Source organism: Microdochium trichocladiopsis, assembly GCF_020744255.1.
Source record: "Microdochium trichocladiopsis strain MPI-CAGE-CH-0230 chromosome Unknown B0I36scaffold_2, whole genome shotgun sequence".
In the NCBI taxonomy this organism is placed as follows: Eukaryota; Fungi; Ascomycota; class Sordariomycetes; order Xylariales; family Microdochiaceae; genus Microdochium; species Microdochium trichocladiopsis.
Genome location: NW_025763545.1, coordinates 4186370 through 4210796, shown reverse-complemented (window position 1 = coordinate 4210796; position 24427 = coordinate 4186370). Strand labels below are relative to the sequence as shown.

General features: G+C 55.7%; 6 protein-coding genes across 6 annotated transcripts; 2 read left to right on the top strand and 4 right to left on the bottom strand.

The window, feature by feature from the left end:
- Positions 1 to 540: 540 nt before the first annotated feature.
- B0I36DRAFT_237537 (fungal-specific transcription factor domain-containing protein) lies at positions 541 to 2481 on the bottom strand (the record flags this gene model as incomplete). The annotated part of the gene is made up of 1 exon (XM_046149542.1): positions 541 to 2481. A coding segment is annotated over one exon (1941 nt), but the record flags the coding sequence as incomplete, so codon positions are not given.
- A 290-nt stretch (positions 2482 to 2771) lies between these two features.
- Positions 2772 to 6585, bottom strand: B0I36DRAFT_381386 (CAIB/BAIF family enzyme; the record flags this gene model as incomplete). The annotated part of the gene is made up of 3 exons (XM_046160855.1): positions 2772 to 4970; positions 5048 to 6009; positions 6095 to 6585. The coding sequence occupies 3 exons, from the start codon at positions 6583 to 6585 to the stop codon at positions 3049 to 3051; spliced, it is 3375 nt and encodes a 1124-aa protein (XP_046017486.1). The 3' UTR covers positions 2772 to 3048.
- Positions 6586 to 7016: 431 nt separating this feature from the next.
- Positions 7017 to 8452, top strand: B0I36DRAFT_316058 (uncharacterized protein). Its single transcript, XM_046152956.1, has 4 exons — positions 7017 to 7363; positions 7429 to 7522; positions 7602 to 7740; positions 7827 to 8452. The coding sequence occupies exons 1-4, from the start codon at positions 7182 to 7184 to the stop codon at positions 8375 to 8377; spliced, it is 966 nt and encodes a 321-aa protein (XP_046017485.1). The 5' UTR covers positions 7017 to 7181; the 3' UTR covers positions 8378 to 8452.
- Positions 8453 to 8846: 394 nt separating this feature from the next.
- On the bottom strand, positions 8847 to 9530 carry B0I36DRAFT_346347 (uncharacterized protein; the record flags this gene model as incomplete). Its single annotated transcript, XM_046156454.1, has 3 exons — positions 8847 to 9020; positions 9199 to 9273; positions 9357 to 9530. The coding sequence occupies 3 exons, from the start codon at positions 9528 to 9530 to the stop codon at positions 8847 to 8849; spliced, it is 423 nt and encodes a 140-aa protein (XP_046017484.1).
- Positions 9531 to 14562: 5032 nt separating this feature from the next.
- On the bottom strand, positions 14563 to 19001 carry B0I36DRAFT_78389 (ankyrin repeat-containing domain protein). The gene is made up of 2 exons (XM_046163367.1): positions 17876 to 19001; positions 14563 to 17809 (listed from the first exon to the last, which is right to left on the bottom strand). The coding sequence occupies exons 1-2, from the start codon at positions 18897 to 18899 to the stop codon at positions 14610 to 14612; spliced, it is 4224 nt and encodes a 1407-aa protein (XP_046017483.1). The 5' UTR covers positions 18900 to 19001; the 3' UTR covers positions 14563 to 14609.
- A 973-nt stretch (positions 19002 to 19974) lies between these two features.
- Positions 19975 to 23415, top strand: B0I36DRAFT_284513 (uncharacterized protein; the record flags this gene model as incomplete). Its single annotated transcript, XM_046151567.1, has 2 exons — positions 19975 to 21103; positions 21161 to 23415. Exons 1-2 carry the CDS (start codon positions 20107 to 20109, stop codon positions 23413 to 23415), a joined length of 3252 nt encoding a protein of 1083 aa, XP_046017482.1. The 5' UTR covers positions 19975 to 20106.
- Positions 23416 to 24427: the final 1012 nt, after the last annotated feature.

Below are 24427 nucleotides of genomic sequence, written 5' to 3'. Positions count from 1 at the left end.
TCAGTTGGACGCCGAGAATAGCAGTGAATGCCAATCCTTGTCCATCATCTCGGGCATGTCCCACGGAAACGCGTCTGGGTGAAACCCCGCGCCCGTGTCCATCGCCGCAAGCGTGAATGGGCTTTGTAGCCGCGAGAACGAAAAGCCCGGCTGCTGCTGCTGAGTGTCTTGACCTCCAAAGCCACTGCTTAGCCCTCCAGCTGCCCCAATACTGACGCCGCCGCCGCCGTCGCCGTTCTCCATGACGACCGAGGGCGAGATCTGCATGTGCGGCTGCAGTGCCGCCGCCTGGACGGCTGCGGTGTCGTTCCGACTCTGCTGCTGGCTTGCCATCGTCGAGAGCTGAGCTCCGGCGCCGTCGCCATGATATCGCCCTGTCTCATTTCTGTTGCTGGTACTGCTGCTAATCCGCTGCTGCTGCTGTTCTTGTTGTTCTTGATGATGTCTTGTTAGGGTTATCATTGACTCTCGTCGCCCAGCACCGCCGCTTGCCCAGCTGCCTTCTCCTCCACCCTGCTTGCCCCCGCCACCTCCCCCCCAAGCACTGAGCTGCCGGCGGATGGTGTCGAGGCTCCGGCCGCTGCCGGGAGTGTGCTCCGCCTCGTCCTGCAGGGTCCGGACGGCGCGGCCCAGCCGTCGCGCGGCGTCTAGACGGCCCGGGGCCCGGGGCTCGGCGTGCCGCGTCTCGTAGGCGTCCACGGTGGCCGCCGTGTAGATGCAGTAGCTGACCTGGTACGTCATGAGGCGGTGGGGGAAGCTGCGCGCGTAGAGCTCGTGGATGGCGTGGATGCGCTGCGAGTGTGCCGCGCAGGCGGCCATGGCCCGGGCCCGCGTGGCGGCATCGGGCGAGTGCAGCAGCGGCCGGCGGAGAAGGATGTGTAGGGCGTGGTAGAGGAAGTTGAGAGAGGCAATGTGTGGCGGGGGGCACTGCCTCGTGGATGACACCTCGTCCACATCGACCTTCAGCGCCGCGGAGAGCTGGTCGTGCCACTCGCAGAGTCTCAGGGACATGTTGTCGATCTCGGGCTGCAGGTTGTCCGAGAGGCCCCGTGTGTGCAGGAGCAGCATCATGTCTGTGGTGATCCTGTGGAGCTCGCAGAAGCCAGAGAAGGTTGCCGTGTTGCACATGGGGACCGGGCTGTACAGCGAGGCAATGTCCCTGGCGCCCTCGGACGGCCACTCCTGCTCGTTGTCGAACTGGTCCAGGATCTCGTCGGGCCCGTAGGGCGGGCTCACCAGGGACGGGGACCGGCCGAGCGCCAGGCTCAGCGTCTTGTCCCAGATGTACGCCGAGTTGTACAACCTCTTGCGCGTTTCAATCTCGGCCGGCGTCAGCCGCTCCAGCTCGGCAATCTTGCTCGTGTGCAGGTGCACGCCAATGTCCACCATCATCCGAATGGCCATGCCCGTAAACAGCCAGCCCTGCGAGCTCTTGCCCATGGCACACTCGCGGCCTCCGAGGATGAGCAGCCCCTGGATGGTCGGGATGCGCGGCTTTGGCCTGTCCATCTCCTCAAGCAGCAGGGCTTTGGCTCGGCGGAACATCCGGTCTCCGATGGCGGCAGCCCCGTTGCTCTCGTCGTCTCCCTGCTGCCGGCTGAGATGGCGCGCAGACAGGGCGAAGATGCACGTCAGGAGGAAGTCCGAGTAGTAGGGCCCGTTAAGGGCCATGTCCATCAGGAAGACAGGTCGGTAGACGCAGTTGTGTAGCGGGTGCAGCCATGACCAGTACATCTCGAGCAGGTGGGAACCCATTTCCTTTGATATGCCAAAGGCCTCCATGTTCTTGGTCTTGCCCAGGGGAACCCAGACGGAGTCGAGCAGGTCGTACTGGGAACGCAGGCTCTCTGCCTGAGACGCTCTGGCCTGCTGGTCCCGCCGCGCGTCGTCGAGAGGCGACGTCGATGCAGGCTGGTTCTCGTCCAGCGGGCCCGCGTGGAAGCGGCTTGTCGGCCCGTTGTAGATGATGGCGCCATCCTCGCCGACGCCCACTTGGGACCAGATGGACGCGTCGCGAGCCGTGGTGGCGGTGGTGGTATACGCATGACTCCCTGCGACGCTAGGGCTAGAGGTGGCAGCGTCCACCGCCATCATGGCCCCCGCGGGACACTGGTTGTTGTTCTCACTACCGACACTGATGTCATTTCGCGGTCCCGGGCTTGGATCCAGGCCAGGCGGCCCCAGACCCGGACCGTCCTGTCCAAGCTGCGCATGTCCATGTGCCTGGGTGTCACCCAAGGCCGACTCAAGCCGCCGAATGCGAGAGCTTGCGTCTTGCAGCTGCTTCTCGAGGCGCTCGCTCCTATGGTTGTTCAGGCTGCTTGATGGCCAGACGCACTCCGTCTCCGAACGGGCACAGGCGGCACAGCAGGGCTGCTCGCCATTGCACTTGATCTTGCGCGCCTTGCAGCCCTGGCAGGCGAAGCCATAGCGGCGGAGAGACCGCCTGCCGGCACTGTGGGTGGCAGCTCGAGACCGCATCGTACCCGCGCCGGCACCGGCTCCAGCACTCGCGGCCGGTATACTGCCTTCTTCCGACGGCGACGGGCTGGCGAGAGATGGCGTGACCGAATCCTCCATCGCGCGAGGCGAAGAAAACACACCTCTGGGTGCCTGCATCGTTCTCCTGCTCGCGGATCGTGCAGAGTCGGAAGACGGGGTCTGACAGGGGCCCTCAACTACGCAGCGGTAAGATGCCGAGATGCTAGGGGGCCGAGTTTGGGGGGATGCGGGGGAGGTCAAGTGGAGAAGAAGAATAAGGAGTGTCTTGTTTGGCTAGACGGCTGGGGATTTCCGGCTAGTGAGGGGAATCCGGGGAAGCTCCCAAGTCTCGTCTCTGAGAGGCAAGCAAAACTTCGCTTTGAACGGGAGCAAGTCAACATCCCCACAGATTGAGTTATACACTCATGACTATCTACACGAATGATCAAGAAAGACACCAAGCCCGCGCTGCCTACTTTAGTCAGAAGTTGCATAGATGATTCAAGGCAGTCGTCAATCAAAAAGAGACCCGACATGCTTAACAAATGCCTCGATAGCTCTAGAATCTCAAAGCCACTCCGCGCGATCACTGCCAAGGGGTTTGGGCATGATATCCCAGCCCGACTGCGCGCCCTCGATGCTAACACTGTGCTTGATCGCCCTCATCTCCCCAAACCCCGTCTCCCGCGTCTCAAAGTACTCGTCCTCGACATCCGCGGGCCGCTCATAGTCCGGCGCGCCATCGAACCCCGTGCGCCCTTCGTACTGGCCTAGGCTGCGCAGGTACTTCATCGCGCCCGCCAGCGACACGTCGACGGTGTAGGACCCGCCCTGCGTCGCGCGGCGGTACACGGCGGCCATGATGCCCGCCGCGAGGAGGTATCCTCCGGCGTGGTCGAGCGCCTGGCACGGCGTAGGCCGCGCGGGCTCTCCCTCGCCGGCGTGCTCTGCCTCTGAAACGTTCATCCCCGAGCACGTCTGCACCAACGAGTCGTAGCCCCTACGCCCGGCCCAAGGGCCCCTTGGTCCAAAAGCCGACATGTTGGCGTAGACGATGCCCGCCGAGGGGCACAGCGCGGCCACCTCCTCCGCCGAGAACCCCCTGGCTGCGATGCTGCCCGGCCGGAACCCCTGGATGAAGACGTCGGCCGTCTTGACGAGCTCGCGCAGCTTCTGCCGGTCGGCGCTGTCGCGCAGGTCCAGCTGCACGGTGCGCTTGCCGCGGCCAAAGTCGCGGTCCATGGTGGGCAGGTCCGGCAGGCCAGGCGACGTGACCCAGATAACATCGGCGCCGTGCGCGGCCAGCGTCCTGCCGGCGAGGGGCGCGGCGATGACCCGGCTCAGCTCGACGACGCGCAGGCCCCGGAGGCACTTGTCCACGCCCGCGCCGGCGATGTGGCGCGGGATCCCCGCGGGGCCCGTGGCGATCCGGGACACACTGATGGGGAAGTCGTCGATGGCTCGCGACTGTGGCAGCTTGTCCCATTGGCTGTATGAGCGCACGGCGTAGACGGCAAGTCTGCAATCCAGCCCGACGGATTCCAGGTCGATGGCGGTCCAGTCGGCCGTCTTCTTGGTCACGTCGGCTCGGCTCGCGCCCAGGGGTAAGCCCAGAAGCTCCAGTGTCCCGTCCCGATGGTTCGGGAACGAGTCATGGATGCGGACATGGCCGTCTGAGGTCTTGTGCAGCCCGCCGATCGGGCCCCAGGGGGACGGCGTGGGCTTTCCATCGAGGGTGTAGAGTCTCTCGGACTTGTACTCGATCGCTGCGTGCTTGGCCGGGACGGTGACCTTGGGGACCGTCCCGCTGCGGGTGCGAAGAGAGTGGAAAAGCGCTGCGAGGAGGCCCGTCAGGGCAATTGTGCCCTGCGCAAGGGGTCCGATCTTGTAGGATGAGGGTAATGCCGGCCTTCCATCGTCTCCGGGCAGCTCCAGGGAGGCGAGAGCACCGGATGGGAGCTGCAGACCCTCCCAGATGTCTCGGACAATATCTTTCGCGAGAAAACTAGTCCGGTCCGGTCCATGGCCAAGGGTTGCCGCGCGGTGCACGCCATTGACCCCATTTGTCAGCTTGATGCCGTTGATTCCATTAACCCCGTTGACTCCGTTGACTTTGGTGCCATTGGCACTCTTTACGCCATTGACCGCTTTGGCCTCTGGAACCTCGACACCTAATAGTGGTGCGTGCTGCTGCGTGCCCAGCGTGTCACGCTCTCCGACACTGCCCTGGGCCCACGGCCGCTTGATGGTGCACTTCCACGCCAGGGCCGGCTCAAAGAACATGTTGGTCAGGATGTCCTCGTCCTGGACCTGGTACAGCTTCCTAATGACGTCGTTTCCGAGGACGTCGGCGTCCCGCACGCGCCGGTACACGTCTGCATCGTCGAACATGATGTCGAACGTCATCTCGAAAGGGCCTGAGTTCTTGGACCGGATGATGCGCGCGAGGTCGGTCATCTTGGCTCGTGTGGAGGGCACATCCTTCTTGGCTGCAAGACGGTACACGTCGTGGTTAGTTCATGAAAATGAGACTCGACATGCGTCAGGAGACCATTTTGGAACTTACTGAGTGGTGCAAGGGTGCCCTTGTCAATCGCATCAAATCGGTCTTGCGGGATTGTGGTGAGCGCTGAAGGCGCGCCTGAGGGGTTGGTCTCGTGATAGCTGACGGGGAACAAGGACACTTGCTCGCCAGCATCGAGGTCTACCAGGTGGTACAGGCTGAACTTGAAGACGGCACCAGCCTCTTGCTCGTGCGGCGACAGAGGGCTGGCGAAGTTACCCGTCGTTGCAATCTGGCCCGGGTATGAGAAGTGCAGGATGGACGCCCGCGCATTGTTCGCGATGGTGTATGCCAGATCCTGCGTCGGCGCGACGACCTCGCCGAGCACGGCAATCTCGTGAGGGGTCGTGGCAGCTTGTGTCTCCAGAGGGCCCATGACACCGTTGCGCCCGTAAACGTGATAGATCAGGCGGCATGTCTCGTCCTTGTCGAGCTGGGGGAACAGGTTCTGGGTGTACTTGCGCACGCGCTCGAGGAAGTCGTCAATCTGGGAGATCAGTATGGGATCCCTGATGCCGCCGATGAAGATGGTCCGGTAGCCCAGGTGTGTGACTCCCTCGAGCTTTACTTGATAAGGGCTGTGCTCAAACACGGCCCCGGAGATGCGTGTCGTTTTCTCCGTCAGCTGCTCGTACTTTGCGTCGTCGAGACGCAGCACGCCTCCAGGGCCTGGCAGCCGGTCGGGCCTCGTCTTCTCGTACAGAGTGTGCGCGGCAACGGACAGTGGTGTGCACCGCTCTTCTGGTGCGAGGGGCGTGAGGTCGAAGGAGTCCTTGCGGATAGTGGCAATCATGGACCTCCCTTTGGGAACCGCGCAGATGCCTCCGCATTCCATGATCTTGCCCATGTGCCACGCAACACCTTCCGACACGCCCTTCGAAAGGCAGTACGCTGCGAACGGAGCCGGGTCGTAGCTCCGGCCGCCCAGAATGATATCAGGGTCGCCCTTCAGCGCCTCAATGTAACTGGGTTTCGTGCTCATGTCAGCACGTGGTTGTCTGGTCTTTTATTATCTCACCCACGCCCGTGGGTAGGGTTGGGAATACTTACGGCTCTGCCCCCATTTGTGCGACAACATCCACTGCTCCGTCTACGACCTCTGGGAGAAGGTCCTCGAGGGGACCACAAGGGCGGACGCGCGAGGCGGCTATCCTCGACTTGATCAAGCCACGGTCCATGCCAGCATCAATCGTGGCAATCTTGAAGCGAAACCCGCGGGACTCGGCAATGCCGCGAACAATCTCGAGCATCTCCTGGACGTGCTTGTTGCTCCCGTCGCCGCCGACTGAGCCGATGAGGACGTTGATCCCGCGGTGGTAGCAGGCGGCGAGGATGGGCTCGAGGTCGCGGACGTAGGAACCGCGGCCGCAGGTCATCTTGTTCATGCCCAGCTTGTAGGGGCCGCCATCTGTCGAGCCGCTGTCGACAATGATGGCCGAGGGCTTGTACTTGTCGATGCCGTACCAAAAGTGCTCGACATTGTAGCCATAGCCAAGCATGGCATTGGGCGTGAGGATCCTAAATTCGTCGTTGTCCGCCATCCTAGTGAGGAGGGTGGGTTTGCTCGATTGGTTAGGGAACCATTCAGACCAGGCACCTCTCTTGGCAAACAACGGTAGGAAACCGTGAACAGGTCAAGATATAACCCTGCTGTGCAAGCGGCAGGGCCGCGAAGGTACGACCTGTGCCGACATACATCTTGCCGAACGGGTGCGAGTGGCGGCTCGGGTGGCCCGCGGCTTGTGTACACGCCACCAATCAACATGTTGGCCGGCGGAACATCTGGGAAGGCGGGGTCGGCGTCCTCCGCGTGCCCGGCATCTTACCGCGATTCCGGGAGCTGGAGAAAGTGCGGGGGCGTCACTCCACAAGTACTTGACCGGAGCCAGGGGAGTGTGGAGCACTGACTCAGTAAAGTCCATGGGATTCTACTCCCAGACCACGCGTTCTCCGCAATCCACGTTCCGTTGGCTCGGTCTGGGCTCCGGGGCCCGTGTTGGAGATGCCGGGTGAATGGCGATGACAGCCATAACAGATCCATGCCTACCACTCACAGGTTCCATGGTCCTGCCCAGCTCATGCCCAACAACAGGACCTTGCCCCGCACATCTGCTCTGCTCTCATCTGCTAGTGGGAGATGGCCTCACACAATTCGCTGCCTGCTTTCGATGAGCTACCCCTGCGATCCGGGGACCCCAAGTTCGCAGCCTGGGGTCTCTGGGGGGACGACGACGAGCTCGGCACCTTGAACCTGCTGACGCCCGACGTTGTCAAGCTCGCCAGCCAGGAGATCCGTACGGGGCAACGTATCACCCTCAAGTGAGTACGGCTATCTGGCGCCTTTGCTGTGCTTGTCAACTGACACCCCCCGGCTAACCTTCTAGCCTGCCTCTAGATGCGTTCGTCCGGCCGATGAACCCCGTGCGCAAGCCATGTGACCACCGAATCATTGCCAAGGGGCATGCCAATGACGATGAGGTGACAATGTGCCCCAAAACTATTGCAGCTTGTCCTGTGTGCGTGTGTTGGCGCTGAGTCGACTAAACATGACTTATAGCTGAACATCAACACCCAAGGAGCGAGCCACTGGGACGGACTCCGCCACTTCCCGTACCAGACAACCCTGCAGTACTACAACGGCGTCACTCAAGACGACATCAGCGGACCATCTGCGAACTCCAAGATAGGGATTCAGAGTTGGTCGCCCCTTCTTCAAGCTCTGCGTTATAGCCCGTCCTGTCCAGCAAAGTGTGTCACTGACTGGCATCTTTCACCCCTGCAGACGTAGCCGAGCATGCCATCGTCGGCCGTGGCGTATTATTGGATTGGGCCTCATACGCAACAGAGAAGCGCATCGCCTACTCACCGTTCGATAGATTCGGAATCCCGTTGGATCAGCTGCTCGAGGTTGCGGCACTGCAAAAGGTGGAATTCCGGCCCGGAGACATATTGTTCATTCGTACCGGGTGGTTGGAGAGCTACAGAGGTCTAAGCATCGAGCAGCGCCGGGCGCTGCCTGACCGAGCTATAAGGTCCTCCTGCGGCGTCGAGGCATCTCTCGAGGCGATCCGGTGGCACTGGGACAACAGGTTTGCTGCCGTTGCCAGCGACACGGTGGCCTATGAGGCATGGCCATCTCCGAAGCCGGCGGGCGTTGCCATGCACGAAGTCTTCCTCAGCGGCTGGGGCATGCCCATCGGGGAGTGCTTCGACCTCGAGGGTCTCGCGGAGACCTGTAAGAAGGAACGCCGATGGACGTTTTTCTTATCGAGCGTCCCGCTCAATGTACCCGGCGGCGTGGCCAGCCCTCCGAATGCTGTGGCCATTCTGTAAATAGACCAGATAAAGTTCAGGCAGGATAAAGCTTTTGTTTGGCTAAATTCATGGCAGCTTTTAAGGCCGAGTTCAGCAGCAAGGCATTCAACAGTCGCAAGTGACACGGTCCTTGCAGCCTGATTCAGTCCCTACGGGGGATGGCACCAATACGACTTCCCATACACTGATCATCACGAACGTAGCACTCGAACTCTAATTCGTACCAGCGCCCACGGCGCACCAAACGCACAGTATTTGGAACCTTGCTATACCTGACCACCGTACTTGAGCATTTGCGATAAAGCATGCATCATTCCGGTGAACCTCCAACCTGTACCCTTGGAAACAAATGGCCTGGCCCCTGCTCCGCTCCCATCTCTTCCCTCCCTGAAATCTCTGTTCCTACCCGATATAAGAACAATGAACACCCGGGGAGACAGATACGGGCCACAGTGCTCGAACTCAATGTTTGACGAACAAACTGCATTCAGCTGCAGTAAGAGCTGTAGCAGTTCCAGCGGCGGCTGACCACGCAGGCGAGCCCGCCCAGGTCGCCAAAGCTGCACGACGACATTTCGGCCTCGATCGCGTTGCAGTGTGCGACGCGCTCGCCGTTGGGCTGGAAGGCGCGCAGCTCGCCGCTCGCCTCGTCCCATTCGTACTAGAGTAGATTGAAATCATATCAGCAAAGAAACTCGCCGAAACTTTTCGAAAACAACGTTTGTAGAACACAATAATCTTACGTGCCATCTATAGCGCACTTATGTGGGGGAAGAATCGCGTAGTGGGCTTCAGGGTCAAGAGAATCACTGGGTAGCATGGGCAAGGTCTAGACTTACGTTGAGGGTCTCGTCGCAGTTGCAAGGATTGCCAGAAGAGAACGAGTTTTGGCCGACGGTTCCAGTCACCGCGCACTGTAGAGCACAAGTGGTCAGTATCATCTCAGATACGTGCCGTACGTATGGCCACCCCCACTGGGCTACGGGCTTGTACGTACTCCTTCCTCACAAGCAGTCCCGTAGCGAGCGGCGACTTCGAATGGTGGGATCTGTGGATTCCCCTCGCCGTTACCGCCGCCCTGAGGGGAGCCGCAGTTGATGTAATACAGGTGCCAGTCAGCCATGACTACAGCGGGAAAGCTGGCGAGAATGGCGGGGATGAGGAGCTGCATTGTGGTATGGTCTTTGCTAATAATGATGTGGCGAGTGGTGCTTTTGTGGTGAAGATGTTTCTTTGTGATGGTGAGGCAGTATTCTCTGCAGTTGTGGAGCGGGAAGTGCTCTGGTCTTTATAGACGTCGCATGTGTTCATACGAGTATTGTCATAGTACCAGCCGCTCTATGAAATCAACGGTATTCTCTCGATCGTGATGCTCGATCGTGATGCCAATCATCAACCCTCGAGCCCCGGGCATGCGAGGTTCTCATGGGCGGGTGTTTTCCTCCGCCTTACGACCAGTTGTTGGAGATGGCAGGCTTGGCGGGACGTTGTGATTCCGTGGTCAAGGACATTCGTACAGGGAACCGGACTTTTGGCTCCTATAGACGCCTATCCGTATAGCTCAGCCGCTGACGTATCTAAAGTGCTAACCGTGCGAACCCACGCGCGTGAGCTTCATGCGAGTTGTCTTTCCGAGGCTCATCCCGGTAAAATTGAGGTCGCTGTAGCGTTTTTGGCACCTCTGGGCAAGGATGGTAGTGGAGCCAAGCTCCTTACGATGTTGGTCTTGCATGGGTGTCACTTAAAATCGAATCAGACCATTAGCAGACACGTACACGGCTATGTGCGGTATTGAACAGCCACAAGTCGTGGGGGACGACATACATGGATCAAGCCATGCCCTAATCGTCTTGCGAGGCTACTGACACACGCGTTTTGACGATGAATAATTCGAAGCTCGGCCCCATTGTCCGTGGAGAAGCCCTCGGCGTGTAGCCGCCTCGAAGGTGGGTGATGGTGCTCATCCTTTGCTGCGGAATCCCAATCTGCTCTGCGTGCAGGGGGATAAGAGCAAGCCCACCATTGGCGAATTTATGCATGCGCTCGAAGATAAGCGTGTGTGATTCAAGTTCTCTGCAAGCCAGGTCTTGATGCGCCAAGATAACCAGAAGGGCTGTCTACTGCGTCTAATGTGTAGTTTACGCGTAGAATTTTTAAAGAAAAATATTGTCACAGGATATTGACTTTTCTACCATTAGCAGCGCGATGAGTAATGTTGTCGAGATGGAATTCCACGCAGAAATTGATCTTGTTCTGCCAATCTGGTGCCAGAACTTGAACGAAACACATTATCAGGCAAACAGGCATGCTTGATGCTGATCTGCACGACCTCTCATCCCCCATGGGGGGCCCCTGCTCCAAATGTCCAATCGTTTGTTTTCCAGCCGGGCCCCGCCTTGCAGGTATCCCTGCCATTCGGTGGATGCCGCGATCTTGGCAGAGAGGATTTCATCGCAGGCATGCCGAAGTCCCGTCCCATTGCGGTTGGAGGAGGGGACATTGAGAAATAGTTCAGTTAACTATACGATGCTCCAAGGCTAGCATCCTAGGCCCTGGCACCTATCCATGACATATGGTCATGAACAGTCCTCGTCCTTCACCACTGTCAAGCTTAGTCTAGCGCGATTAAACGCTCACGATTGACAACCATTACGAGTGAGAGCGGTCCCAAAAGCACGAACACTGTAGCCGAGTTCAGGTGCGAGGCAGTAAGGTCGCTGTGCATATCGTTGTGGCAGAATCCGCGTGGGTGCCCAAGCGGCTTCTTGAGGATTCTGCTGGACCGTTTTCTCCGGTATCCTTTCCGGGCATCGAGCAGTATGACAAACCTCTGGGGTTATCCTTACGGCCTCCAAGTGGGTCTCCCCGGTTCCTGTTTACCGGATCGTGGGGGTATGTCAGCGCAATCTGATTCATATGTGGCCATGGAGACAAGGTGAGCGATTTCCCACAAGGAATGAGCTGTCCCCCTTATTCGGTTGGGAGGCTTTGCATCGAGATTCTGAAGTATGAGCTGATGGACGTTTGGCATCGACCCACTTCTCATGCCCTGCGCATTGTCACATGGCACACGTCGAAGTGACTCTGCATCGGCTGCTTACGAGCGTTGTCAGATGCCGCGACAGGGGAATAACAAGTTGTTTAGCGTCGTAGAAATTGCCGCAGCTCCCATGGCTTCTGTTGTTATGAGCTCCATCGCCATGATCAGTCGCGTCGGTTTTAGTGAGGCGCAAGAATGTCCCCGTGTGTCCTTAGCCTCGCATGGCTCCTGAGATCTTGACGATTTGCATGGGCTCGGAAGAGCATGCTTCTGACCACATATTGCGTCGCTACCGGCCCAGGGTGTAAAGAGGTCGCCATGCTGTAGATAAGTGATGCTGGTGATAACCCTCGTCTCTTCTACAAAGGTGGTAAGCGAAGATTCACACCGCCGGGCTCCCTCCCCTCCAAGACCTCTTGACCGACTTGTCTCGCAGACCGATGACCGGAGAGTGAGCGGCAGCAACGCACCAGCTAGCATCTCAGGCATAGCCCAGGCAATATGTTTGCCCTCGCGTGCTTTAGAATTGGGATAGCTCGCGTCTTTGCAGCGCGCGTCAAACCGGTATGCCTTTTGTTCGACGCTGGCGGTATGGAAGTCTATGGCCCGGAAAGCTGGGCTGACGAGAAATGCTCACCAGAGCCAGGAGGGAAATTCTCAGATACTTTTGCAAAATGAGTACGAAAGTTGTAAACCTCAATAAACAATTCCTTTGTGTTTTGTGTCACGGCCAATCCATGTTGTCGCCATTTGGAAGGCGAGTAACATGTTTCAATAAGGATTCAGTTCCCTAACATTGACAAGCTTGTTGTGTACTTAGTGCGTAGACCTCAGAGGAGACCAGGGACCAGAGCACCTGGCATTCCAGGACCCTGGACGTATTGAGGAAATCGGGTTGGCACACTCACATGTAGGCTATGATGAGTCGAACAGCACTTCTGATGATGATAAAGTCACAGGATCTCCGTTCTAGGTCATCGTAATTCACCTTCAGAGCCTGATGCAATAGTTTAGGCAACAAATCCGCCGTTGGTCAATCTCCAGTAACATTTATAAACAGACACTGAGTAGCATAGCAAGTCCACACCCGTTCGAAGATCCTGAGGAAGAACAAGAACTTCCTCTGATATTCATTTCGACCACTAATACTGCTATTCCACCATTAGTTTCAATTATGACTACGTTTCTCCAGAGTTTCAAAATAACATGGATGCAAACCCAGATTTTATGTATAAAATAATACTGATCGATATTCATTTAACACGAACAAGAATTGACCGCCGCGGGAAACTTCACAGGCTGCCATTTCACCGGTTTAGTGATTTGTATAACGTAATCCACGGGCGAGCGGCCCGTACGGGCCAGTGGCCCATCCCAACCAAGTCTTGCAGGTATCACCCTCGATAATACAGCCCCAACGCCTTAAATCAATTAAGCTTAATCGCCATCTTCTACTTTAGATCTAAGAGTAACTATGTAACAAGTTCTTGCGTTATGACCGGGTTTCCCATAGACGCTATAGCACCGCTGCTTTGGTGCAGATCGACTTTCACCCCTAGTGTTTTCCTGCATTTCCTGTACTACCTGAGCATTTACCTCTCTCTGAGTTACGAGATCTTGTCCCTCGCCTAGAGTTATGCTTTGGCCTTTCCTAAGACGTGTTTTTTTGCCCGACGACGCTTGCTAAGTATTGCATTCTCGTCTTCAAGGGCTTTCATCCTTGCCTCCATTAAGGTAAACTTATGCATAATCCCCTTTGCCCCCTTCGTGAACTGCTTAACTGCTTTAATAATTGACGTTGGAGAGCTTCCCTGGTGACGAGAGATTCGACCTTTAATAAAATCAGACTGTGAACGGGCTTCTATAGCTGTAGTAGGCGTTCGGGAAGTCCAAAGCTCGGGTGACCTCCGAGGCGTCCCTGGGGGCGTTGGCGTCTTGAACTTTATATCGAGCTTCGATAAGACTGCTTCTGGGTTATAGGGCATAAGTCCCGCCCCTCTAAAGCCTCCCTGGATGTTTTTTTCCGTTATTGTCTGTTGGAATGCTGCTGAAAACGCGGGGAGGAAGTCCTCCTTGCTAATATGCGTTGTACCCGCCTTCATCTTGAGCTCAATTTGCCGGCTATATGCTTTCTTCAGCGGACCAAAACACCTAACATCGAGAGGCTGGAGTATATGAGACGAGTGAGGAGGCATATAGAGCGTAACAATGTTATTGTCCTTGTAGTAGAGCTCGAATTCGACTGAGTGGTGACTTCCGTGTCCATCGAGGACGAGGAGGCGATAATTGCTTGTTGTTCGCGACTTTGTATGGTAATCGAAATGCCGAATCCAATCTAGACCAATTTCGTTTGTAGTCTAGCCGTTTGGAGACGTTACGATTCTCCAGTCGCGAGGAATCGCGTTATCTTGGTACTATGTCGAGAGGTGATATTTGCTGGTAAATACTACGAACGGCGGGACGCAAAATCCAGTCGCACCGACACCTTGGATTACCGTAACCTATTCCCGATTGCCTGGCTGCTTTATCTTAACGTTTGACTGTCTTTGCGCGTTTGTAACGACTATCCCGGCCGCGATAACGCCTATCTGAAAGCCTGTCTTATCGAAGTTATAGATATCGGAGTCCGCGACGCCGTATTTCGCGACTATGTTCCGTACAAGCCGAAACCACGCGTTTATCGCGTCGGGATCTTCGCATTGGGCTCTCTTATAGTCGTATTTGCGAAAGAAACGCATCTGGAGTTCTGGTCGTCGTTTCACAAAGGTTGAGGCCCAGTTGATTCCGACGCCCGGCCTGTCGCGCTTCGCGAGCAGTTGATTCGCCATTTTTCTAACCTCACTTAGCCGAGGAGGATGTGCTCGCGCATCTAAGTCGAGAATGTATTCGATAATCTTCTCTTCCTCCAGCTTGGTTAGCTTTATAGAATTGGGAGGGCTTTCGCGTCTAGCAGGTACTCCCTTCTCTCGGCGTCGTAGGGTTGTTCGGGGGACGTTGAACATCTCGGCAGCGCGTCGAGTGCTCAAGTTTGGGTCGTTTTCCATTGCTTGGATAGCAAGGAACAATTGGCTCTCTTTAGAAGGCGTTTCCATCTCTCGTGGTGGAATGAACGCGTGAAGAACAGTTGAATTCGGTGGAGTGAATGAAAGTGGGCCACTCGCCCGTATGGGCCGCTCGCCCGTGGATTACGTTATAGTTGCAATGATAATACTATAGGCCGCGGGAAACAGAGTCTTGGAGCATCAAATGATGGTTCTGAAGCATCTGTACGATGTCCTTATCTCCACTTCTTCGTGCCAAGTCTAGCGCAGTGTTGCCAGTGTTATCCTTGATGTCAATCCTGGACCGATTGTCAAGCAGGCTACGGACATTATCCCATTCCTCCGCCGTCACTGCGCACATGAGTGCGGTTCTACCATTGTTATCTTGCTGATCAATTTCGGCGCCGTTTTCCAGCAACTGTCTTATCACTTCATCCCCAAATCGCGACTCCGCTGCCCAGTGGAGCGGCGCACGTCCGTCCTTGTCTAGAGCGTTGGCTGCGCTGCGGCAACGGAGAAAGCGGCTGATGATCCTAGTGCTCGGAGGCCACAAAACTGCTTGAATGTAAAGCATCAAGGGCGTGCAACCTTGGCTATCCTTGGCGTCAGCTCCAACACCTTGCCTGAGCAGGATATCAACTGTAGAAAGCTGTCCCTGTCCATGGCCAAAACGCACAGCCGCTGCATGATGGATGGGCAATCTCCCGCTGGAATCTGTCTTGTTAGGGTCTGCTCCACGCTTCAACAGCAACCGAACGACGGACGTAGACAGGTTGCGCGCTGCCGCATGAAGCGGAGTCTCACCGCGAGGGTTTTGTGTATGAACTGACGCCCCGTGCTTCAGCAGCAGTTCCGCCATCTTGTCATCTAAAAACCCACGGTTATTTTTCACTGCGCACATCAATGGGGTATCGCCGGCTCTGTCCCTGGTGTCGACCATTGCGCCGTACTCAAGAAGCAGTTGCGCAATAGCCTCATTGTGAGAGGCTATCGCCTGGTGTAGAAGTGTACCAGGAGTAAAAGGGTCCTCAGGTTCAACGTCAGCACTATGCTCGTGTAGTGTTCTAACTGCCGCCACATCACGTCGCTGTACTGCACGACTGAGTGATGTGGAACCATTCCCATCAGCGGCTTCTATCATGGCGCCGCGCTGGAGAAGTAATCGTACTATTGGTTCGCAACATGATCGAACCGCTGACATGAGCGGAGTTCCCCCGTTGTGATCAAGGGTGTTGATGTCCGCACCATGTTGAAGCAGTGTTTCCACGACTGGTACCAGAGACCGCTCTGCTGCGAGAGCAAGGGGCGTTTTACCATCCTCATCGACGGCATGAATGGCAGCATTTTGATTGAGTAGGAATGTTGCAATCTCCGGGTGTCCTGCAGAGTGCAGAAAAGTGCGTCCGGAGTCGTCCGCATGAAGATAGTTCGTGCTCACATGCCTGGCGACGGCAAAAAATATAACTGCGTTGCCATGTTTCGCAAGATATCGTAGTATGCTTATTGAATGTCTGAATACAAAGCCTCTTCGAATCTCGGAATCGGGACTCCTGTCCTCAATATCATGGTCTGACATTGGGTGGTCGTCTGAGTCATTTCTGCTAGAGCAGAGGGCCGTCACAAATTCACGGGCAGCTGAGAAACTCTCCGTCGCTAGTGCCGCAAAGAGGGGAGGCCCGTATCGCTCCTTCTCAACTTCGATGCAGCTGAGTTTAGATGGATGAGCGCGGATGAGATGACTCGAATTATTTTCGGCGAGAATGTATAGCATGCTGGCGTTCATAGTGTAACGCCGGACTGCGTACTTCTCGAAGCCGTTGTAGAGTTTGATCCATTGTTTCTTGGGAAATGCGGAAAGGAATGCCACTTGCGAAAGACCAGAAGCTTCGGCGTGTTCAGCGTGGTATAAAATGTTTTTTGCAGCATACGTTAGGAATGGAAAGGCCTTCACGGCTTTCTCTTCTCGAGAATTGTAGTCCTGTTCCGTTGCTCGTGCAAGATGGCTGAATTCCGGGTACTGGGCCTCGATATATCGCATACAACATAACTTGAGCTTGTCGTGACTCAAGCCTTTGAGGTCTGTCTTCAAATCTGGCCAAACATCATGCAAGCCCTTTTCTTTGAGAAGGAAGTCGTTCACAGACTCGTGTATGAACTGGACGGTAGGGCGCCTTGTTCTCGTGACCTCGACGAGACCTTTCGAGGCAGAGAGAATAAATCTCTGTATAAGGTCTAAGGTGGTTTCCCGAGGATTCCACTTTGTCGAAATGTCTTCCTCGCTGCCAGTGCCTGCACGAATTGCAAGATACAACTCCTGCGGTGAGAGGGGTTGCCGAGCGAACAAGATCCACTGCATACATAAGAGCAGTTCTTCCCTTTTATCGCCGTCGCGTAATAGAATGTCGCGGAATAGCGTGTGCAGATCTCGGGGCATCTTGCTGAGTTCTTTCCGTAGAGCCGTGGGATTGAGCCCATCATCGTGGCTTTTGTTAAGGATTTTAACAACCAAAACAACCCACATGAAAACCCCAGCTGCTTTCTCTTGAAGCTCCTTGTTAACGGTTTGTGCCATGTCGCTGTCGCCGATGTTGAGCTTGTCGCTCACGTAACTATTGATATCTTGTTCGTGACCGTCTTGCCGTTCTAGAACAAGCTCGACCCCTCTCCGGACTGTAATGTGTGGATAGTGTCTGCTCGCAAAGCAGACGTGGAATTGTACAGCGTTGCTGGCAGCGAAGGTCCTCAAATCTTCAAAAAAGTACACCATGTCGCGGATCTCGCTGGGGTCGCATTCGTCGAGCGCATCGATCAAACACAAGAGACGATTCTTGCCGATGTTCTCGATCGCTTGTCGAATCAGAGCCTGCAAGGATGCCAGTGACCAAGTTGACGATGATGCCAGTGAAGTCGAGCCCAGCAGACGTTGTAGTGAAGGAATCCGCGTCAGTAGCTGCAGCAGTAGTGACTGGTACATTCCTTGGAGCGATTTCTCCATCCGGTGGCCACGAGCGTGGAAGAAGAAAGAAATAACCGTTCGATCCTTTTTCTTCTGAAAGCTGTCGAGCACGAACTTCATGATTGTCGATTTGCCTGCGCCAGGTTTGCCCTTTATCCAGAAGAGCCCATGGTGTTCTTGAAATTTAGCGACATCGAGCCAGTCTTCGTATTCCTGCTTGCGCAGTAGCCATCTGCAAGTCTTGGCGTGCGCACTAGTGATGTTTGTTTGCCGGGCGTCAATCTGGTCAAACTTCAAAGACTCCATCAGGGCATGGATGGTATCCTTGGCTGGTGGAAGGGGTTCGTCGCAAGGACTTTGATGGAATTCAGGACTGACGTTCCGGTGCATCTGTAAATGACCTTGTTGTGGGTCTGACGTAACACGAATCAATAGGAAAGTCGAATGTTTGGTATGTCACCTAAGGAAGAAGAACATACCAAGATTTATATGAGCCTGGCGTGGTTGCAAAGTTGACAGAAATTCTTTTGCGCAGGCTGCTGCTACTGCGGCGGCGTACGGCTGCCAATCCTTGTTTTTGTGCTTGTCGGCATAATCGCAGATGCCCCGGATTACCAAGAAGGGAATTTCATGCCCCTTCAATGCGGCACCTTCCATCTCGAGACAGAGAAGCTTGTGCTTGCGGGCGAGCCGGTCCCTTGTTGGAGCATCTCTGACGACCTGGTTACCAGACCCAATGGCACCGAAATGCACGACAGGCTCGCGATGCCGGCGAGGGGGCCGTATTTTGAGTCTATCACCCACACATATGGCGCACGGGTTTTCCAATCCAGTATGCTCGCATGTGCCGACGAAAAGATTGTCCTCAAGGTTGGTACAGGACGTGTAGTGGGCCATCCGAGGATTTCGCTTCAACATCCACTCGAGCATGGCAGGAATTTGGCTTCCCCGCATGTCGTATGAAGCCCGTAGCGCGGTGAGTGCCGTCGTGATCCTGCATGGTGGATCATAAGGGTTGCCCGTGTGTTGCAGCCGCCCGCCATCTATCGTTTTTCCGATATCATGCTGTACGACACTGAGCCCGACAACCACATCGCCAAGACGCACATCGTTGTCTTCCGTGGGGGTGCCTCCAGCAACACCAACCATAAGTAGTAGGCGAAGTGACGCGTACGTCATCTGCATCTTGCTAGAGACGGCGGCGGCCTGGTTCATGCCCATGCCACCGGCTGGCAAGCATGCTAGCACTACGTTGAAGTGACCCGAGCGCCCAAGAACATAGTGGTTGTTGTCATTGGGACTCGATGGCAGCGTGTCATGTATCTCCAAGAGAGCCTGGGCGGCCGCGAACTCGGGGTGGATGGCGCATATCCAGCCGATTTCGTAGTCGCGATGGGTGAGTTTCGTTGGGAGGGGTGTCTCCTGAGGCGACAATCTTGGTCGCTTGCGACTTGGTAGTGGTGATGGCGCGATTGCATCTTGAGCCAGACTCAGTCGGCGCATCGTGCATGCCGTGTCGTCATGGGCTGTGCCGGGTTCCCTGGCGTGGCTGTCTGTGGGAGGTTATAATGCAGAATTGCAACACCTGCTATTCGTCATCGTCACAAGGGAAGGATGAACAAGAAAGCTGCTCTTCCTCGACCAGCTTGAGAGACTCAGAGAAGGCGCATCACAGAGAGGAGTGACAGTGAGCCTTGCAAGGCGGTCACGGGAGGGGGAAAAGGGGCTGAAGTTGCACCTGCAGGCAGGGGTGGAAGGGAACACAGCCACAACCAACATCGTTGGACATGCAGGCAACGGATGCCCATGTCACGTGTTGGGCTTGCTGCATTGGAACTTTGTTATCTTGGGAGCCGTGCTGCCATTGGCGTGAGTCGTGCGGCTTCATCCCGAGACAGAAGATGCTTCAAAGGGGTTAATGCGGTAGCCTCTTGTTGCTTGACGATGAAGGATGTGGCTCCCCTTCAATAGTCCCGCAGCGTGTCCTTTGCAAAATTGGCGGAGTGGACTGAAGGCGATCGCTTGGTGCTCCCATGCCGTCAAGGTGAAGTCCGCGTTGCATGGCGGGTTAATGCCACTTATCCACTCGTGCTGCTGGATTACGATTGGTCTGGGATAGATGTAGATAGTAGACGATATGAAGCAACATGAGCACGGCAATGTGTGCACCGAACTACGCCTCGGTGACTTCGCGGCACATGGACACATAGTTTGAACCACACCCGCTGAGGATTCACTGATTTCTCTCCGGCTGTGAGGTTGTCTTCGGTCATCCGTCAATATTAATTTGGCTCATTCGACTTGATGCCTACCGCCAAACAGGTGTGGCAGTGGCTATGACCAATGTCTACGAACAATTGGTTTGAGATGGTGCGCGCACAAGCCACATCTACCAAGTTGTGGATGGGGACTGTGCGGAAGTCGTTCAGCACCATGTCTCGCTGATAAGGCTCTATTTGCTCTGTTTTTGCCTTTCGCTGGCCTTTGCTGGCTTATATCAGGTGATCCAAGTTGAATGGCAGATGAGTGCCTGCGCGGGGGCGGCTGGGTCGATGCGGGGTTATGCCAAACACCATCGCAGGGGGTAAGGGTCGACGCCCAATCCTTCTCGTCCCAATGTGTGTCGATTGTCAGCACATGAACACTGGAATGGCCACAGTGCCGTGCGTGGAGAGCGGGCGACACCGCGTCCCATTCTCGACGAGACAGGATGGCGGCATCACGAAATGACACTACGGCGACCCTCGACCCCAACGACTATGCCGTCGTCTGGATTGCGCCGCTCGAGATCGAAGCCAAGGCCGCCTTGTGCCTTCTCGACGAGCGACACCATGGCCGGTTTCCCGTCGACCGCGGCGACGAGTACGTCTTCCACGCCGGTAGTATGTGCGGCCACAACGTCGTGATAGCAACGTTCCCAGCCGGCCAGGAGTACGGGACCGCGTCAGCCGCTGCCCTCGCCAGCCAGATCCTCAAGTGCTTTCCCAATCTCTGGTTCGGGCTGCTGGTAGGGGTCGCGGCGGGACTGCCAGACCTGGCCAGCAGCCCACCCCGCGACATTCGGCTCGGCGATGTGCTCGTCAGTCTGCCCGAGGGTGAAAGGCCCGGTGTCATCGCGTACGACCTCGGCAAAGAGACAGACGGCGGGTTTCAACCCCTTCGGTACGGGCACGTCTTGACCACGACCAAGCCGATCGTGCGGTCGGCAATCGGCCGGATAAAGCTCGAAGCACCAGACGAGGCCGCCACATTCCTCCCCTACTACGAGACGATCCGCGACAGGGAGCACGCAACGGGCACCTTTGCCGACCCCGGACAAGACCACGACACACTCTACTCGGCAACCGAGGGCAGGCCGGACATAGCTATCGAACGCCCTCGCCGACCCGACACAGCCCGCACACGCGTGTGGTACGGGCCCATCGGGTCGGGAGACAAGCTATTGAAGAATGCGCAGAAACGGAACGAACTCAGAGACAAGTACGGGGTCATTGGTCTAGAGATGGAGGCGGCAGGCACGATGAACCGAATCCCCGTGGGAGTGATCCGCGGGGTGTGCGACTATGGCGACCAGCAGAAAAATAAGGAGTGGCAGCCGTACGCGGCGGCTATTGCGGCTGCGTATGGGAAAGCCGTGCTTAATGAGATACCTTCTACGGAAAAGAGGAGTCGTACAGACGGCATCGCGAGAACCAAGGGAGTCAATGGTAGGCGTCACACAAGTCTAGACCGTCTTGGACTAGAACACCACTAACTATTAGTAGAGCCTACTCCTCCGTGCTACTACATCCAGCTTCCTAAAAACGCCCGCTTCACTGGGCGAGATACTGTTCTCGACGCGCTGGACGAAGCGCTCTCTAACCGAGAGGAAATACGACGGGTCGCACTGGTTGGTCTCGGTGGCATCGGCAAAACACAGATTGCACTACGCTTCGCCTACAATACCAAAGAAAGCCGGCCCGACTATTCCATCTTCTGGGTGCCAGTCCTGAGTCACGGTAGCGTCGAACAGGCGTACGTCGAGATCGCCAAGAAGCTTGGTGTCCGGAAGCAAAGCGACGACGAAGATATCAAGGACCTTGTGTGTCAATATCTGAGCTCAGACAAAAACGGCAACTGGCTGTTCGTGGTCGACAACGCTGATGACGGTGAGCTGTTCTTCGGAACTGATGATAAAACTGGCATCGAGGCGTACCTTCCTGAGAGCGAGAACGGTTTGGTCCTATTAACGACGCGATCGAGACAAGTGGCGGCGCAATTTGCAGAGGCCAACATTGTCGACATTGAGCAAATGGACACGAAGGACGCAACACTGCTTTTCCAGAAGTCTCTGGCGCAAAGGCACACGGCGCCGGACGAAGTGGGAGAGCTCCTTGCCCAACTGGCCTATCTCCCTCTCGCAATCACCCAGGCAGCAGCATATCTCAACCAGACCAAGGTCCCCATCGGCAAATACCTCGGATTCTTACGTGGGGCCGAGAAAGATGCAGTCCGAGTCTTTGGTCGAGAATTCCGTGACAGCACCAGATATCGACAGTCCCACAATGCCGTGGCCACGACATGGGTTGTTTCCTTCGAACAGATCAGGAAGTCCGATCAGACTGCAGTCGATATGCTGTCATTCATGGCGTGCGTCGAGCCAAAGGCGATACCGCAATGGATTTTGCCCGAGTCAGAGTCCGAGGAGACAGAATGGGCAATCGGCGTTCTCTGCGGATACTCGTTTCTCGTGCGGCGAGGAGACGACGACACATTCGACATGCACAGTCTCGTGCATATGGCCACGCGAGAATGGGTCAAGAAGCAGGGTTGGCAGCAGCGGGTGGTGCGTGATGCCATAGGTCACCTCACAGATATATTTCCCTCACACGATCCTGAGAACCGCAAGCGATGGAGGGAGTGCACGCCACACGCAGTGCGACTTCTTCATGACACCCGAGCTCTGGAAATAGACGTGCGGTTTGAGCTTGTGTTTAGTGTTGGTAGATGCATGCACACTGACCGACGGTTCAAAGAAGCAACACAACACTTTGAAGAACTATGGCGCTGGGCAAATCAACGCCACACAGGGCTGTTGGAGACTACTATAAGAAGATGGCTAGCGGCTGCATACCTTGATGGCAGACGGATCAAGGAGGCGATTGAGATTTTGGAGCATATAGTAGAGGAATGGAGGAGGACACGAGACGAGAAGGATTATGATCGACTAGCATCGGAGCACGAGCTCGCGAGGGCATACCTCGAAGGCGGACGAACTAGTAAAGCGATCGAGATGTTGGAGCATATAGTAGCGGTCAAGAGGCAGATACGAGACGAGAAAGACTATTCTCGACTAGTATCGGAGAGCGTGCTTGCGAGGGCATATCTCGACGACCAGCGGGTTAAGGAGGCGATTGATATATTCGAGCATGTAGTAGCGGTAGGGAGGGAGATACTAGATGAGAAGGATCATTCTCGACTAACATCGGAGCACTCGCTTGCGAAGGCATATATCGACGACCGGCGGGTCAAGGAGGCGATTGAGATATTCGAGCATGTAGTAGCGGTGGAGAGGGAGATACTGGATGAGAGGGATCATTCTCGACTAACATCGGAGCATGAGCTTGCGAGGGCATATCTCGCCGACCAGCGGATCGAGGAGGCGATCCAGATATTACAGCATGTAGTGGCAGTGGAGAGGGAGATACTGGACGAGAAGGATTATGATCGATTGGTATCGGAGCGCGAGCTTGCGAAGGCATACCTCGACGACCGGCGGGTCAAGGAGGCGATTGAGATATTCGAGCATGTAGTAGCGGTGGAGAGGGAGATACTGGATGAGAGGGATCATTCTCGACTAACATCGGAGCATGAGCTTGCGAGGGCATATCTCGCCGACCAGCGGATCGAGGAGGCGATCCAGATATTACAGCATGTCGTTGCCGTGGAGGCGCAGCTTTATGCCGAGGATAACCCCGACCGACTTCTATCTATTCGTCTACTCGAGGATGCATATAAGGAACTTCAATTATGTAACTAGAATACCAATTCATTGATGCCTTCCATTAATGCGTCTGTCTTTCATTAGCAATTTACTCCTATCGGTGAGCCCCGGGCCTGAGGCCTTGTTGGTTATGTACCCATAGGAATCTCTCGCTGGCTCAGATCGTCAGCATTCCGCTCGACTAGGTTTCACTGAACACAGCTGCCATGAGCTCACTTCTTTCACGCCATTAGCGGTGGCCGAAGCTTTGCTTTCGTTCGCCACGTGATTTAAACATGGGATGCAGCCGAAGTTCCATGCACCTACTGTCTAGTCTTGTAAATTTGATTAGAGCTGCTAAGAGGATGTTTAGACGGGCCATCAAGCCGCCTGACTAGACTGAAACCTAATGTACGCCATGGGAATCTCGTCCCTTGAAAGAACTTCAAGGGAACTTTTGTTGGAGGGTAAAGGCTCTCGGATAGACTCCCCTTTCGCGACGATTTTGAGCAATCGAAGGCAATGCTGATTATGAAGTCTGACAGACGTATACCAGGGTCAGGGGTGCCGAGCTGGATATCAATTTGTAGATTCGGCTCGCCTGCGGCAGATACACTAAAATTTTCAAGATTCTAGCATATAACAGCCTTCATCGGCAGTAATAGAAAGTAAGCCGTTCGAAAACCGTATAGTGGTGTGCGGATGTTCTTCCTGTTCGACCTGAGAAGCCGTGTACCAAATGCGCGCCAATGTCTAGAACTCAGAAAATGGTCTCCTTCGTCGAATCTCTAAGTCGACTGCGCGGACGCCAAAGTTTGCACACACTTATGCCTTGCCCGTCTTTACTTGTCGTTGGTAGCGTAGTCTCAATCGATCGCCCCAGTCACCATAGCGCACACAAGGAAGGCCAAACAAGTACGCTACCTCTGAACAACACGGGACTTAAGGCGCAGACATGTGACATTTCACAACAAGAAACGCCACTCTGGCCCACTGAGCAATATTTCTGCCTGCCGGTATTTGTCGCATATCGTTCGCACGCACACTTGGAACAAGTATTATTTCGCGG